A 17,870-nucleotide genomic window follows, 5' to 3' on the forward strand; every position below is an offset into this window, starting at 1 on the left:
ATTGCTGAAGATGAAAGGAATACTTTAGCTTTTTGGGAAATTGTCCAATACAGCAGGACAAAAGATTCAACACCAAAATCTTTAACGTTAAACGTGATCAGTTTATTGCACATGCAACCATGACTTGCCATAATACGGTCAGTGATTATAACTATTCAATAACGGTTCAAAAGCAATTATTAAAATTAAAACAATCACAGTAAAAACGACTGTATTACTTAATCCAGTCACAATAAAAAAGACTAAAACCACGTATGTAGGTGTTCATAATCTACCAGTATTCTCCTATTTCCACAATACTGTTATTTCCCAGCCTCTAGATCAGGGATGTCAAACACAAGGCCTGTGGGCCAAAAGAGGCCTCAAGCTGGACCACCAAACCACCAAGCAAACTCTAAAAGTTTGAAAGAAAATGAGCACATGTTAGGGTTATAGTGGAAAAATAGTGAACACAACACAAGACTGAAACCTGAGATGAGATATCAGTGATGCTGCCAGGAAAGCTACCAAACTAGCATTACAAGCCTCAATGCCATGTTGTTACAGTGAGTTTGTAAAAAAAACAAAAAAAAACATGCATAATACAACAGCTATAAGAGAAGTAAAAAAAAAAAAAAAAAAAATATATATATATATATATATATATATATATATCACTGTATTTTGCATAAAAAGTGTTTATTAATATTGGCTTTATGTTACATTATTGGCAGTAATTGTTTGGTTTTGTGAAAATATAGACAGAGTCAGCATATATGCTCTGTATACACCACAACAACTAAAAACTTCAAAGTTTAAATTCAAAGGTTATTATGATACTATTTTACCCGTCAGGCATACTCAAGATGGAGCTAGGCTTTTTGTGGTCACTTTACTAAAATGTGTTTGACACCCCTGGTCAACACTAATTCATATTGAAGATGTGTTATAAAGCTGGGTGTTATGAGCAGTATTGTTCAGGTTACTGATAATCCATCATCAACAATTATAGTAATTAGTAAATACAACTCACAACACTTAAAAAGTAACTATTTGGGTGTTGAGGTTCTCCATGTAGACTTGGGAGGGCGAACTGGGGCAGGCTTGTGGAAACATTATAACAAGGTGGGCAGTCCCCCCACACTTTGTTTTGGCCCTCTTCCTAATTCCTGCTGGCTTCACCTGCTCCCAGTATTTTAATCCACCACATTAAACCGGCACTCACACCTCTCTACAGTGTGAGGAAAATGTTTCTCAACTGAATAAATAGGAGAAGAAGAAAATTACAGGAAAAGTTGTTACCTGGGAACGCAACTCTTGTGGCGCCCTAAATTAGACAAGTCCTAATGATGTGTTACTTTACTGCTGTTGTCACTTTCTAACTGTTACTGGTCTATGGTTCAGTCTAATGAAAAAAATAGATTGTGAATATATTTTTAGCTGAAGTTTTAGGAAAATGCTCAATAATCTGAATGTCATCACTTATTAAAGTAAATCAAATTGTGGACTTTTCTTTATGCAAAGGCATTTTGTAAATGCATCACAGCTATGTAGAAAACACACGAGTCGTCCCACATGCTGCTGTCAAGAGAAAAAGTTGAGTTCGGGATTTATTAAGCAAACTCCAGTGAACGGGGTTAATAACATCCACTGAAACTCAAGTAATGTGAGCTTGCTTAATCTCAGTCCTCTGTTATAAGACACTAGCACTTTACTGCCCAAATTAGTGGAGTCACAGCAACACTGTATCTTAGAACCAGTGACCTAAACGTTGATCAACCACCCATATATGCTTGTATTTTATTTTTCTCAGCCAACACAGTTGAAAGGTGATGCAAGCTCATATAAAATCAATACCAGTGTTACTGGGTGTCTGTGACTTTGGTTTCCAGTAAATAGATATTGCTACAGAGCTTTGCCATGTTTTCAAATATTAGGTCTGATATTAGTGGAGCTGCCAGTAAGGTCACATTGTGAGCTGTGGCAGTTTAGCGTGGTTGTGGAGCTCATTTGTGATCAAATATTATGAGTTTATTATCATGGATGAACTGACACTGACAGACAGAGCCATGATTTATGTATGTTCTATCACTGACCCAATGTTGACCGAAGCACAAACCAACTGACATTTATAAGCATCTTGAATGAATACCTGTGATGACAGTCACCTAAAAAGTAACTGAGCTTTTAGAGCTGTATAATGTCATATCAGTGCAACAAAATAGGAAGATCTGATTTACCTTGATGCCCTTTTCAGGCCAGTTTTGCAGTATTTCAGCGATATGGCCTCGGTCATGAATAGTGATAAACAATCCCCTGAAACACAGAGAAAGAGAGAAATCTGATGTGTTTATAAATTAGACACTTTTTACTCTGAAAGCACTTTTTTTTCCCCAGTGTCATGAAAAGCCTTTGCTGAGCGAAATAAACTGGAAAAACAACGTCAACACTTCACCACTCGATATCTTAAACTGTTTTGTCAGATTTGACGATAAAACAGCTTTAAGCTTCACCTCAGAGACTGTTTGATGTTAAGCTGCTGTTTCTTTACAGTCTTTCTTCCGTCTGAACCAAACTTTATTGAATAATGGTGCCACCTGGGTCTTTAATGTTGAGCCCAAAGATTCTGCAGGAGCTTCACTGTGAAGCCTCGAGGCTCTCCAAATATTCATTCATCTCTGTGTCACCCCCCTTCCGCCACCCCTCTTCCCATTCCTTTTGCTTGCTTGCTGGCATCGCTGTCCTTCGCTCCAGGACAATCCCGGGATGAAGAGATCATCTCAATGTGTGGGGTCCAGCTGAAGCGTCTTTCCTCCCAAACGCACCCATCTGGTTGTAGTATAAAAGGGGCAACATTGACTTCATGTGCCAAGGACAGTAAAAACGTCACTATTTGTAAGAATCTGCTCATAATGTAGGAAAATCTGTCTCAGGTTGAATGCCGGTGGAGGAAATGTCAAATGCAAATAGTATCAGATGCTGTTAAATGCAAGAGAAGAGTAAGGTGAAATAGTAAAGGAGGACATAGAAGTGTCACATAAAAATGCTTTCACGAGTCACGAGAGTGCAAAGATGCACCGTCAACAAGAGTTTCACTTGAACATATGCGGACGCAGTAGAAATCCAACATGTGTGCATGAAGAACAACCTTAAATATCACTTTCCTAAGTGAAATATTTAGAGGGAACAATCGCAAAGACCTGGAAAGAGTTGCAGACAGTACGCAGCTTGAAAACACTATTATTCAAAGAGTGATTTCCCTTTCCTGCTTGACAAATTTTGCCCATAAACCCTGTACTCTGTTTTCCTCTCTGGGGAGTGTGGATGTGTGTGTGAGGGGCTCAGATGATCAGTCAGTGCCACCTCCACATGGCTCCTGTTAAATAACACATGGTAACTGATGTCAGTGTCCCCGGGGCTTGGCCTGTTTGCTCTCCAAGGTAAACTCAGCGTCCTCTCTAATCTGTCATTGATGAGAACGGGCTCACACCCCGAAGCCCCCCATCTTTTCAAACCTGATTGTGTGCATGCTTTTCATGCAAAGGCTCAATGCTGGGGGCTCCACTTTGAAATTCTGTGGAATGTGGCTACTCTTTTTTAGACTAGCAGCAAACAACAAACCTCAATGGATAGACAAGTTCTTTAAATAGAGGTAAAAAAAATGTTAAGTATAGTTTTTTTTCAGACGCTCCATCTTAAAACTTAAATTATTAGTATAACATACCATCCTTTTTCTTTAATTATTAGAAATACCAAACAAATTGATTTATTGGTTATTGGTGGTCGGGATGTGAGATGGTCACTTTAAAATTACATCCTGTGCTCTGCCTTTGCCTTCGTATGCCCTTTTATACAAGAAACAACATAAATTTGTGAGTAATAGTCAATAAAATATTTGTTTTTTGCAGAGTGGTCTGCTTGTATGGCACTGGAGCAGACCCGGGTTACCATAGGTGAAGACAGGTTACACCCTAAAGAGAATGCCAGTCCATCATGGGACAGACAGAGAAACAAGCCACAGAAAACTACAGTACTCTGCTTACACAAAGTGAACTCATTTTAAGTCATAGCTACACGATATAACTGTTCATGATTGTCATGATATTTGCTGGATTCCTGTTGAAAATGTCCTATTTTCACCATTTGCTTAACAGTTGGAGCGGTATGTCTTCTTATCCCACAGTAAGTGGTTGGAGGTGGATCAATGTGCATGGCAACTGTCCCCATTGGTGTGTGTGGGTGTGGAAGGATGCCTTCTGAGGCGATGAACATGTGCTATATACTGTAAATGAAATCCATTGAACAGAGTTGAAAAACATGGCCAGAAGGTCTCTTGATGATTAAAGCAACCCTTTTCTGTAAACCTACAAATGAATAAGAGAAGGAGAGAAGAAAGTAAAGGAGGCCTGGAAACAAAGCGTGACCTGTGACACTGACTGTTGTAAAGCCTTGAGAGGTAACATGGCCTCCGCCCTAATGCAAAGACCTCTGCGGGTCAGATGAAGGTCAGTGCGCCACAGATGTCTGGAAATCCAAACATCGCCTGTCACTTTTAATGAAGCAAACACATTAAAACATATTAGTACATAATGATGCATAAGTGCTGGCTCTAATGCAGCTTGTGTGTTAATCTGAAGCCAAGAGTACACCAGCCGAAGTGCTGTAGTACTGCTATGAGGGAATTCTTGGGCAAAACAGCAGTGCTGCAGCTGAGAGGTTGACCCCCACAATATGAATGTTGGAAAACAACTTTCTATGATGGATCAAACCAGACAGGCAGGCTGGCAGCAGCTCCTAATGTCTGTCAACATGAAGGTCACCCAAAACATTTCAGCTTCACCTTCCCAGTGTACCTCTCCTCCTCTAATTCTCATTTTCTGCCACTTTGTCGACCTTGAGACCTTTGGCCCCGGAGCGCTCCTCACAGCTGAAGGTGGGGCTGCAGTCCCAGTAAAGAAATAATATACAGATTTGAATGATGTCAGGATCCATGCTGGTTGAAATCCATCATCACTCTGTTTAAGATAATCGTTTTTTTAAGAGCAAGGATTTTGTAATGGCAAAAATGAATAAATTGCTTAATGGATCACTGACAGTATGAGGGTGAGGCGTATGACATGAATGCTTAGGACAGGGTGTGTGTGTGTGTGTGTGTGTGTGTGTGTGTGTGTGTGTGTGTGTGTGTGTGTGTGTGTGTGTGTGTTGCAGAGAACAAGTGAAATGGAAAAGAAGTAGGTTTGACATATTTGTGTGAGAAAGTTGCAAAAATGAAATCCTTTTGTTAAACATTAATCTGGAGACTGTTGCCAGTTTGTGGTCATTATTTTGGTTTTGGCTTTAAAAGACATCGTTTCTGCAGCATGTTCAGATTTGTTGAGCTAACAGCAAAAATAAAACCAGAACATGTGCTTCTGAAATCAGTTGAATCAGGTCAACCGGACTTGGCCATATGCCTTGGAGGACGTTTCTATCCTCATTCAAGCTTTATCAGTTCATGATGTTTGTGTACTTGACGAGGCTGGCGAGTGTGAGGCTGGTGAGCCAAGCTGCGCAGATGAGAGCATGTACAGACGGGCCAGCCTCACCAAGGAGACGGCATGGACTAATGAAACCACTTGGATAAGAGACGAAACGTCTTCCAAAACATATAACCAAGTTCAGTCCACCAGATTGTGGTGGACTGTTAGCTTCTTCATGACATTTATTGTCTTGTTAAAAAATAAAGGTCTGGTGGAGGGATGTTCTGGATTAGGTAAGTTTGTTCTACCCTTTACATTTTGTACCACATAGTTTATTGGTTTTTCTCCATTTGTATTTTGAGTTTTGGATCGCTGGGTTAGGGGTTTTCTTTAGTTCTTTAGTTGAGGCTTACTTTGCCATAGTAGGCCCTGTTTACATAACAGCATCTCAAGTCAAGTGGAAAACTCACTGATTTTGTATTTTTGTTCTGGAAAAGTTTAGATGCCAACGTTTTGGCACCGATGTTCATTTACACAAAAATGGCAAAAACCATGAAAATTATGATGTTTTCATGATGGGGCCGCTAATATATTATTATTGCTCCTTTCAGTATAATATTATATATAATAATATCAATTTTGGAAAAAGAACTTTCACATTTAGCCAACATTGTGAATAGCTGCTCTTGCTTTTAACTTGCAATCATTATTTTCAACCTTCTTTTGACAGATAAAGAAAAAATAATTAAATTTTTCTACTCATTTTTTTTGTTTTTCTTCATTCTTTGAGGTGTTGTGGAGTCACTGCTTGGTTTTAAATGTATTGTATATCTCAAACATTTTCAATTTACTCAGCCAAGGCAACACACCGTAGGGCGCAAATGCCTCTGGATAAGAACGATACTTTCTCTTTGATTTATTGTGTCGCGGCAGTTAAAATGCACACGCGTTTGTGTGCGTGGATGTGTCAATACAGACGCCTCGCTTTCTAGTTGAGATGAGGACCATAAAGGGTTGAGCCGCCATGTCTGGCTCCTCCTGTAAGAGAGTGTGGCGAGAACACTGACGGTAAAGAAAACAACCTGATGTCCTGAAACAGCACAACTGCTGACCTGCAGCCTGACACAAACCCCCCCCCCCTCGCCCCCCAATGGGCTGCAGAAAGGCTGCCGCTGGCTGGAGGGAGGAAGCCCCGCTTTCCACACCACGACCCCAAAACACACTCTGAGTCCCACATGAAAAGCAGCCTCCGTTCAATGACCCGTGCACGCACAAAACACCACCAGTCGCCGCCCTGCTCGCCAGCCACATAACCTTAATCCTGCTGTTGCAGGACGACCTCAGTCAGCAGGCCACATACGGTTCAACTGACACAATGGGCACAAATCACTGAGGAAGGAGTGTGAAAACAGTGTTAAAGGTCAGCGTCACGCGATATGACATTTCTCCAACTAACTAATCAAATGCTGAATCTGCCACAACAGACGAGTCTTTACGGTTGGCCCGAGTCCCATGAGGAACATTATGACAGAGGAGTTTCTACTTTTGTTGAACTGGGCCTTGTTGGAGCCGAGCAGAGCCAACGTCTCGCAGTGGGACTCAGAGGGAGGCGACTTTGTGGCAAGAACTTTTTTTCACCAAAAAACAAATGTCTGAGATTGTGACTTCAGAAATATCTTTTGGACAGAAAGCAAGTCTAATTGCAGAAAGCCAAGGCTGGAAAACAGTGGGTTGCATAAAACCTACATGTATTTGTATTACCCTCACATGATCAAAACCAAATACTGAAGGGAATTAACCCATTGGTAGATTTTTCTATTTTGCAACTGTGACAATAATTTCTTTTTGGTGGGCTTAGTTGCAATGGTGGGTGGTATCATTGCCTTTCTCAGGTGTTTCACTCATAGACAGTAGTAGTTCTCTTCACAATTCAATGCACTGACAGTTTTGAAGCCTGTTATTTGATTGAGGTTGTTACTGAATTGGAAAATCATGCTACTTATTATTGTGTAGAGTCATGTAGAACTGGTTAAAAAGAAAAGATCTTCTTCCACATGTAGCTAATTGACAGCCATTTCCATGTGAAGATCAAAAGACAATGTAGAGAGATGCAGGAAATCCTCTATCCTGAAAGATTTGTGACAATCTTTTAACGCCTGGCTTGAGAAATCACAACATGCGAGGTTAACATCGTTAATTTTGATAGTACATAGTAGGTCACGTTCAAAATTAGTAGTGCCAATTGTTTAGTTGTGCATAAATAGGAGTTATAGTTTACAAGATTCACTCTGTGCAAAATCTCTTACAGGCTAAATTGTATAACGGGTGTAAAATTTAACAAGATAAATTATGTTGTTGTTCCTATTTAACCCGTGCTTGTACGTAATGCCCCATAAACTGAGTAATGAACTGTGAAGTGAGGTAGCACCGGGCACAAAATAGTCCCGGGACGTATGGTTTTACCATCCTTATATCTGTTCTAGCCATTAGCCAGCTGCTGCGGCCATCGGGTCCAGAGAACTCTTGCTGTGTCACTAATTATTTTCTTATTTACACCCCGACTTGCCTCGCATGGTGAATCGACAGGGTTATGCAATCTGAACAGTTATGCAAGCCATGTGAAGCCCCGTGTCTGCAGTAACTGTACACCAGCAGTCTCACACACAGAGACAGTAAGACATACTTAGCTCTGTGTCACCGTCGCTGCTGCAGTGGTGATACACATGCACCCAATTAGCAACGGCACGCCTCACTGAATCCGGTCCTATGAAGCTGGGAACATGCTTTGGACTTAAATGTTGTGAACATGAATTGTTAACTCATGTTATAGAAAAGCAGGGAGATCGCCAAAATACAGTCTGCGTTTTGACAGTAACACATATGCATTTATTTAAGAGGAGACCTCCTCTTTGGAGGCCTGCGGCTTTTCAAAATAGCTTCAAACATGGTCATCCCTCCAAAATTAACACACTGGATTCCTCTGCCAGACCAGCTGCTGGGATATTTGAGGTATCATTTTATTAAATCTGGGAAGTTCAACAGACCCCCACAGAAACAAAAACATCCAACAAGAGAATAATATATGAGGATGAATCACGTGGCATGTGTTAAGGGTTCATATGGTTGCAAAGAAATCCAAAAAGTTAAAAACAGAAGGATGAGCCACAAAACTGAATAAGATGCAATTTCATATTGGAAATGTGACAATATTCCAGTCCCCGAAAAGATTAACAATTATATCGATGGACTTTACTAACGCAGCACCAAAGTTCCATTCATGAAGGTCACACTCAGTATCATTATCACATTTATTGGCACAAGTGTTGTTATTATTATAAATACTTCAAATTCTGGACACATTTTCATTTCAATATTAATCAATTAAAGACAATTTATAAAAGAAAGAAAGAAAGAAATTAACTTTATTGTCATATTTACACTTTGAAACCATTTTGTCTGTCTTTTTGGAAGCTGGTCATTCTAGAGAGAAATGTTAAGGTCAGACATGTAATAGCAGGACTGCAGTGCATCTATGCAACATCCCATTCCATGTGAGTTTAATGACATAACCATGATGTACAAAGAAATGTTTGCGCACGCACGCACGCAAGCACGCACACACACACACACACACACACAAGCCACAAAACCAACATTTTGATCCTGCTTGGAGATTGGTCAAAAAGCTTACTTGGATGGAAAACTATCAAACGCTGATGTATGAGTTCCAAGAAACAACGAAAAGTCACACTTAACATTTTTTGTGGCCATGAACGCCTGTACAGGCTTTACCTTTTGTAGATGACATGGGACATGATGAGTACACGCTTATTCTTCTGAAATGGCTCTAATGCCAAGTAGAAACACCAAACTCTTCAAAATAATAAAACTGGTTGAAAAAAACTGAAAAGGCTCAGAGAAGTCATCAGGCACATTCAAGGCCATCATTTTCCATAGCTGCTTGGTGAAAATGAGGATCGCAGGAGTGCACCAGGGCAGGTTACACCCTGAACAGCTGATCACACAAATGCACAAAATGCTGCTAACAAGCTCACGCCTACAACAATTTAAGTAACCAGCACAACTTTGGATTGTGCATGCAAAGACACGTGGCTACCAGGCCTGAGCAACCTTCCTTCTGAAAACCCCGGTGACGTAAGGTAGAAGTAACGAGTGAAGGGATCGCCACAAGTCATCCTGGGGACAACACCCAAACTGGATCTAATTTGGCGCTGCGATTGTTCATGACAATTAAATAACCAATAAAGAGCAAACATGGTACAGGAACACTCGGTAGACTTCATCCAACATGATGAAGGTCTCTCCTGTGGTTGCAGTTAATATAGTTTCCTATTCGTAAAGCTGTTCCACACAAAGAAAGGCCAAGCCTTTCTCGTGCCTTAATTTGGCTTTATTTGTATTTGTGTTATGAAAGACTCTCGGCGTCTGCATTTAATCCAATGCAGAACCACTGCCAATGCGTTTATTACACCTTGATTTCCCAACAATAAGTGAAGACAAAGACATGAAGGGACTTGGGTTCGCCGCTCCTCAAATGCCACAGAGGACTCTTGTCTTTGTAACGTATCTGGAGAGCTTAAAACAAACACTGCTTTGATTTGGAGGATAAACTATTTTTGCTGAATATTTTTAATTTGATTTCTTCTGTCAGACATGGGTCCAGGTTGAACACACCTCTGAGTCAGTCATCCTACTTACACTCAGACTTGCAGAGCACTTATACGGAGACAAATTCATGAGTGGATGTGGGACCCAACCACACACTTTAGAAAAGGACTGACAGCACAATACTTAAGCAATGAGGCTGTTGGTTTCAACTTTCTTGCCGCCTTTGCTGAGAGGTATTTAATAGGCAAATGGCTTTCCATGGAAGAAAAAGCAGTTTGTATTTTTCCCCTCGAGAGTATTTTATTGTAAGGCATTATACTTTATGAGAAAATGTATTTCTGCTGTAAATATCAATTTGACATAAAGGATAGCAGCTTTGATCTTTACAGCTTGTACTGCTGGTTTAGTTCATGTTGGCCATTTCCGAGGCAATTTGGTACGCAAAACCAAAAAGGAGCAAAGCTGTCGGCATTTCATGTGACACAGTCAGGCTACAACACATGAAACAGCCAGGTGACTGACTGAACCAATAGAGCAGACGGAGAAAAGCCTCTGGGAGCAGAAGTCTGGCAGTGCCAGTCAACAGCTCCGGCTAAACTCTGCCCAGTTTAAAAAGACGTAACTGCAATGGAAAACATGATCAATTGTGAAAACAAGTATGCAAAAGAGAGCTGGGAGAAGCCGACAATGCTTGTTAAATTCTAAATAAAAAGATGTAGAATTCACAACATGCAGATTACAGGAGAATAATCTTGAATCAAAAAGGACATAATCTCTGTCTCAGCACATGTAAGTCTTCCTGGCGTGGTGCTTCAGACAGGAAAAAAAGCTTTTGCTCAACAAGCAAAAAGAGTGTGATGTTTGTGTTTCCTCTTGGATTTTATTAGTAAGAAAACTGCATTAGACCATTGCTGCTCAACGCAGATGTCCACTCATTCTTTGTGATGGCAGGGATTCGATTTCCAGTCATTTTTTCCTCTTTCTCTTTCCTCTTCTCTCAATGCAGTGCAACTCTAAAAAGACAATGCACTCTTCTTCTTTTTCCTCTTTTTTTTCTGCCTCCCACCCTCCATGGCACGCTCAGACTCTGACAGGGTTCCATCACAGCCATACAAGTATTGAATCACTCCCATCCTCTCTTTTTTTTCATCGCTAGTAAAAGCCCTAGCTGCTGGCGTCAGGAAGGCATACCTCGCCCCCTTCTCATTCCACTGCATCCCACTAAAGTAACTGGAGCCACAGCCTCCGCACAACAACCAATCTTCCCTCGTGGATCGGTTCCAACGGGAGTGCGAGCAGAGGGAGCGTTGGCTCTGGAGAATGCCCGGGCCAAAGTGAACACACAGTTTAGACAATCTGATCGGCCTTTCATCACTTTGGGGGAACATGCTGAGACTAAACACAAAAAGACACGGAATCTTTGACACAAGCCGGCCTGCAGGTGATGAAAACAACAACCAGACATTGAGAGTGTTCGGGGTTATTCCCGGCTCGTTGCCTAATTTAGCTGTCTGAGTGCAGGAGAGGCGCTCAGGAGTCCAGTGCCACTGCTGTGAAGGTCCAGTTTGTCTCTCTCTCGACCTTACATAACTCAAGGGGGCAAGTAACAGCAGGAAAAGTATCATTCCAGCTCAAAGGCCCTGCTAAAGGGATCAGAAGCGCAGCCCCAATGAACCCTGTCTGCTATTAGATGAGCCTCAGCCCCGTGCAGCCAGGCTTTCCATGCCTTCGCCTTTTCACACTCGTCCTGACATTTGAGGCATGTCAGTGGTGTTTCTGTGTGGGATGCAAACTCCCGTTCAAAAGCAGTTGGTTTTACTTTGCACAAGCGGGTCACGCCGCGTCATGTTTATTTGCAGGCGTTGCTTTGTGTTAGCAACAGTGGATGAGACTTCCACAACATGATGCACTTACAGGAAAACTACAATCATCTGAAATTCCACCAGGAAAAACTTTCTCATGAACACTCAGACAGCTCACTTGAAACAGAAGATGCATTATACGAATGTTGTCAGGTTGCGGTTGTACAGATGATGGTAATTTATCACTAATTGTGTTCATCATTGACACTCACAGACGTTGCAATCCATGAGCGTCACAAATAAAACAGATGGGAATGTGCTTCTAGGCCTGCATGGCTTGATGCTGAGGAAGTCAATCAAGCAGTACACTATGCTCAAGAAGTTAAAACTATTCTATTTTGCTATATATCATTGGCAAATTTGATCAGATCAATGTATTTGTCATGTGAAAGGAACTGAAGATGACTTTGCGACAGTCCTGGACTATATAATTCACAATGAGAGGCTGACAAACTAAACAAGAATGAATAAACTAAATATGCCATGTGGCAGTGTCCTGCAACAGCTTTAAAGTTCTTTAAAGAATTCAGAAGTTCATTACAATCATGTACACCACATACAGTTTCTGATTTGATGCTGCAATCAGCTGAATTGTATTGGGTGTATGTGGCTTTTGAAAGTCTTCTGCTCACTGTAGAATTATTATAATGACATATAAACATCTGCTGCATTGCAAAACTTTCATAAATTAAGAACAACAAATGTGTATAACAATCTGCTGTATCTGTAGAAGAAACTGTTCAGGAATGTAAACAAAAGGTGGTCAGAAGGTGAGGCAGATCTAACAGAGATAAATAGGCCAATTTCAATCTCTTTAATGTATCAAATTTAAGCAAATTAACTCAAGGTACTGTGGTTGATAAGAAGACCCTGGACCTTGGACTTCCAGTCACCAGAATCCAGTGTCATCTTTCGAAATAATAATATTTCACAAGGTATGGTTCGCTTTATTATCACAAACAGTTAATTCTACTTTTGGCAAAAGGGCAGTTGTGCTTCTTTGTCTGGTGCAATAATAGCAATCATAGGCAGGCCACCAAAATTGTTTTCTCCACATTTTGTTGACACCCCACACAATATACATGTATATATAATGAGGATAGCTCTGAAACTTACTTCATCTAAGAAATAGATGGTATGTTATGGTGAAATGGAAACAACCACCTAGCTCCAGTGAGTGAGTTCCAGTGGAAACAATGTTTACTCTTAGAGAGTGTTATTACAGAGGAGTGAAAAGGCCTGGCGGAGAGTTTCACCATCAAAGCTCTAAATCACAGTCATCATAAATAAAAGTTGAAAAGCCCTTCGTCCCCGTCATGTGAAATCATGTCATAATTAGTGCCTAAAGTGGAAATTCATGGTCCCGTGATGCCTTTTGTGAGGTCATCATGACTTCAAATTCGAATTACATTCTTTGCATCAGTCTATCATTGAGTCGAAGTGAACATTTGTGCAAATGGATACTAAAGGTTATTGTGATATCTCTGCAAAATGATTTGATTGGATTTTAAAGAAGACTTTGGGTGATATTTTAAACTGTTCTTGAAGGTAAATGTGCACCTTGTTAACCTGCAGGAGCATTTTTCAGCTCTCTAACAAGCAGGCGGCGGCTCTTGTTCATGTAACGCTGAGCTCTAAATCAAAGTGAATGTTCAGGGTGCTGGGGGGAAAGGCCAAGTCTCAAATAATGAAATGGGATCAAAGGGGGTGAAGAAATGACCGCTTGGGGTCACAGCCCATTCCTGTAGAGGTCAAACAGGGCGCTGCAGACTCAGTCTGCATTTCTAACACAAGTTTCAGAGTGGGATCATATGTGAGAAGCAGGAGATCAAAGTGGCACGTTATTCATTGTCATGTGTCCTTGAAACAGAATGAAAGCCAGCACTCCTGTTGAGATCACGAACAGAGTTGAACATAAATGCTATCACGTCATAATTTCCTTCAGTGTAAACTACAAACATTTGGCACTGCAGGAAGGTCCTGAATGTAACCTTGGACACTCTGCCAGCTCTGCCAAAATCATTTACATGTCATGTACGATCATAATATGTAAAACATTGCAATATTGGAGCGCATTTGACTGAAATTCCACGGGTTTTAGTAAGATAACAAACATGTCATTGTATTTTTCTTCTGTAATGTGAAAAAAGGCCAAATTCCAACAAGTATCAGCAGATTGAAGCTGATTTGCTGAAGCTCTTCCATTGCACACGTAAAAATAAGTATGTATTAACAAGCTTGTTATGTGTTTTAGGCTCACTGCACAGTAGTATTTTGGGCACACTTATAAAAATCCTGTTGGATTAGCAATTAATATAGGGCAACTGAATTTTGTTCTTGTAGGCCGAGTCGGATTTATGTCAATTAAGCTCATGTTACGGGATATACTAATAGTCGGATAATCCTTTCAAATTAGATTTAAATTAAACATTTGCATGCCTGTTAATGATCAAATTAGTAATGCAGGCCCAGAACTTTGAATTCCATCAGCACATGGCGTGGCATTATGTGTATCGGCAGAACAAGGTGCTTTTGACCAGAAGCACTTTGATACGGTGGCCTGGAAGTGCAAAAACACTACAAACTTTAAGTTTTGACTGATTTGACAAGTCATACAACCCAGATGTGCAGATGGATTTCTTCAAGTTCAACGTGCCAAACATCAGGCCAAGTTTCTGACAAGGCGTCAACAGTTCAGAGCCAAGCCAAGCTTAAAAGGTGATTGAAATATCAAAACAGAGAACTTTTGGTTGTTTCTCACCACATTCATTCACAAAACAGAGGGAACTGTTAAAGTGACATGGGACAGAAAGAACGGTAAAAAAGATCTACATGTCGGACACAGTGAGATCTTGTGTTTCCAAACAATGTTATCTGAAAGCAGATATTTAAGTGTGATTAATGAGTGATCTGTGGTCTCAGCGCTTATCAGCAGAGGGGAGTGTTTTATGTCAACATGAGGCTGACCCAGTTTTCTCCATATCAAGCTGGAAATGTAAATCGTTGTGGTTATTTAGAGGTGTGCAGTCAGTTGTATGAGAATCCGAAATGTTTTGGATGAAGCGCCATGGAGACGAAACACCATGCTAAATTATCACTTTTTTATGGCGTATGCCATCTTCTGAAAACGATCAACCTTTCTTGTGTATGTTTAAGAGAGTGAGTGACAGTCTCATTTGTGTAACACAAAGCTTATCTTTCATAGTATCCTTCTTTTCCAAACCCACAGATCCAAAGATGTTTACCCAGCAGACATGTTAAAAGAATCATTTTCTACTTTCACACAGAATACAAATATATCGCAGTGAAAAGAAAAATACAAAACTGATATATTTGCTCAGCTTTTGCACTGCAAATAAAGACATCACAGAAGTTGAGTTCCGACTCCCTCGGGGACAGCACTCGCATTTCAAAGCGCGTCACACAATTTCAGCAAGTGAAATTAGAAAAAGGGACATAGGCACTCCTCAATGCATTTTCTAAAAAGGAAACAGCCATACAATCTAAATAAATCTGACTATCCTTGTAATAAATGTGTCAGCTTTTTATTGTACCCTGGGTGTTTTACTAACCACATTGGACCTTCATTAAACATGAGCAATGAATATGAAGACATGTACAAACAAAAGTAACTAAATCATCCTGAGTACAGAAGTAATTTTGGCTCAATTCAATCCAACAAAAAGTAATTTTTCCACTGCCGTGAAAAACATTAAGTCAATTGTTGTCGCACATGTACTGTAAATGAAACGCTGCTACACCTGGAAAAACAGATATCATAAGTGAGGGGATCAAACTAGACAAACTATCAGGCCTCATTGTTTTCACTTATCCACACTGTCTAAACGTCTTCATCAAGCACATTACTGAAGACGCTCTATTCCATCAAGTTTACATTCTAATGAGGTTGTTTCCCAATATTTGCATCATTCCATCAGACCACGATGTGAGTTTTACACCAGAATTGAAACACCAGAGATTCTCGGAGGCAGCGAGCCAGTGAGGTTGGGCCGTGACTCTGGGAATGTTTGGTTAGGAATTTCCACTTTATGTAGTGAGAAACAAAGCTGGATTCAGCACACCATTTGGATACTTTTCCGTGTATGGCGGTTATAGTTTGTAAGTCTGACACTTGAAATGCAACACCCACAGTTGACACTTTCAATGTGGGTAGAGTCCTTTAGATCATAATGGAATATATTCAAGTGCAACAGTGATGTGTCAGAAAAACCCTTGTGTTTCATATGGGAATGCAATGACTTTAGAAAATATTCTGACAAGACAGTATTTTATCCAAAGTTTTCTTTTGGGACATGAAAGCATTTCCCTGCACATGCATCTTGTTCCTTTTGCTAAAGTGACTTCTAATTTTAGAAGTGGAAAATTTTACCCTTGTCGTGACTAATGCTACTTCACCAGGAGATGTTAAAACACATGTCTTTGCAAGTGGCCAGGCTGAGGATAGTTTAGACCCAAACTAGCGAGTTACAAATACATTCAGATTTTTTGCATCAAAGCCACAGTTTGTTAAAGTCTGACTTTCACTGTCCTTATTCTACAGACAGCAATTACACCTTTTCACTACAAAAATAAAGTATTTCAGGCTGAAAGTTGGTGCTACATAACTATATGATGGTTGATTAAAATTATTGCCTGTGGCATGCTGCAGAAGGAAAATTGTACCTCCACATTGGAACCCCCCCCCCCCCCCCCCCGGTCACTTTCACCTCCAGACTTCGGAAATCATGCTAATCCAGGGATCCCACTTGTTTTCACAAATCTCTCTAAACATGACCAATCCCCACCTTGTGACAGCATGAATGACTCTCTGGATACAACATGCACACATGCATATGTATCACACATACCACCTGGCTGTTCCTTGTCACACAGGAATGAGGCCGGCACAGGTCAGTGGAGTGAAACAACCCCGCTGAGGCCTTTCCAACACTCCTACTGTAGCTCGGGGAACGCCACCACCTACATCTGTTTCAGCATCTGAGGAACTCACGCACACATTTCAGCTCTGACAGGCGTAATAAAGAAATGATATAGTTTTGTTTCAATTTGCAGTCACTTTCTTGGGTTATAAGAGCCCTGCAGCTGTAACTTTGGCGTAAAAATAACACCGTTAAAACATACGGAGCACATAAGTATCAGGAGGTGGAAGCAGCCAACGTTTCTAACTTTATTCCACCAGGCATTATATTAAACTCACCAACCATTCTAGCTTCAAAGTTGTATTGCAGATACAGCAATACAGTCAGATTTTCTGAAGGCAGGAAGGCGAAAGACGCATTGATTGGGTGCAAATAGCGCTGGCAGTTGTGGTATTTTAACTGTACCTAATAGTTATACTGACTGCATTTGTGTTTAATTCATTTGAACCAATCCCATTAACTTAATTTCTATAACTTTTCTATTCGGTCCGGTTGCCATGTCCGGTTCATGCTGAAGCCATTAGAGAGCATAGCACCTCTCTGCCAATTTGTGAGACATATGCTGAATACATTTTCTATTTTCTTGGTTTGCTTTGAAACTGCCAGTTGAAGATAGGGCTGTACTAGATAAGCTTCATGGGATAATCCAGCCAGTAGATTTTTCCGGCGTGGGCTGATGAAATATTACTGCTGTGCAACAACAGTGCGACGAGTGGCAACAATACAGGAAACAGAAGTGTTCTCTGAAGGTTTGTTGGGGAAATCTTGTGTTAATGTCTTTTTCAGTACCCGCTACACATCCGATGTCCAACAGAAACATCATTATTAAAGACTGATTCGACGAAAATGTGTTTGGGAAAAATTGAACTTGTGGTTTTCTTTGATGTCATTTACGTGCAGCTGCAGGCTGGTGTTTAGATTGAATGGACTGGCACGCAGAACACAAGCGAAGCCTTTTGATTGACGGATTGCTATGACCTACACGGCCAGGGTCGCCCACA

General features: G+C 40.6%; 1 protein-coding gene across 1 annotated transcript in view; it reads right to left on the reverse strand.

Moving 5' to 3' along the window:
* Window positions 1-17,870, reverse strand: part of me1 (malic enzyme 1, NADP(+)-dependent, cytosolic) — an 87,866-nt gene that overhangs the window by 25,348 nt on the left and 44,648 nt on the right. Inside the window, exon 4 of the mRNA XM_080501234.1 lies at window positions 2,220-2,295. Within this exon, the coding sequence (XP_080357360.1) occupies window positions 2,220-2,295 (76 nt within the window). The remainder of the gene's footprint in view (window positions 1-2,219; window positions 2,296-17,870) is intronic.

Source organism: Blennius ocellaris (assembly GCF_963422515.1).
Source record: "Blennius ocellaris genome assembly, chromosome: 8".
Classification (NCBI taxonomy): Eukaryota; Metazoa; Chordata; class Actinopteri; order Blenniiformes; family Blenniidae; genus Blennius; species Blennius ocellaris.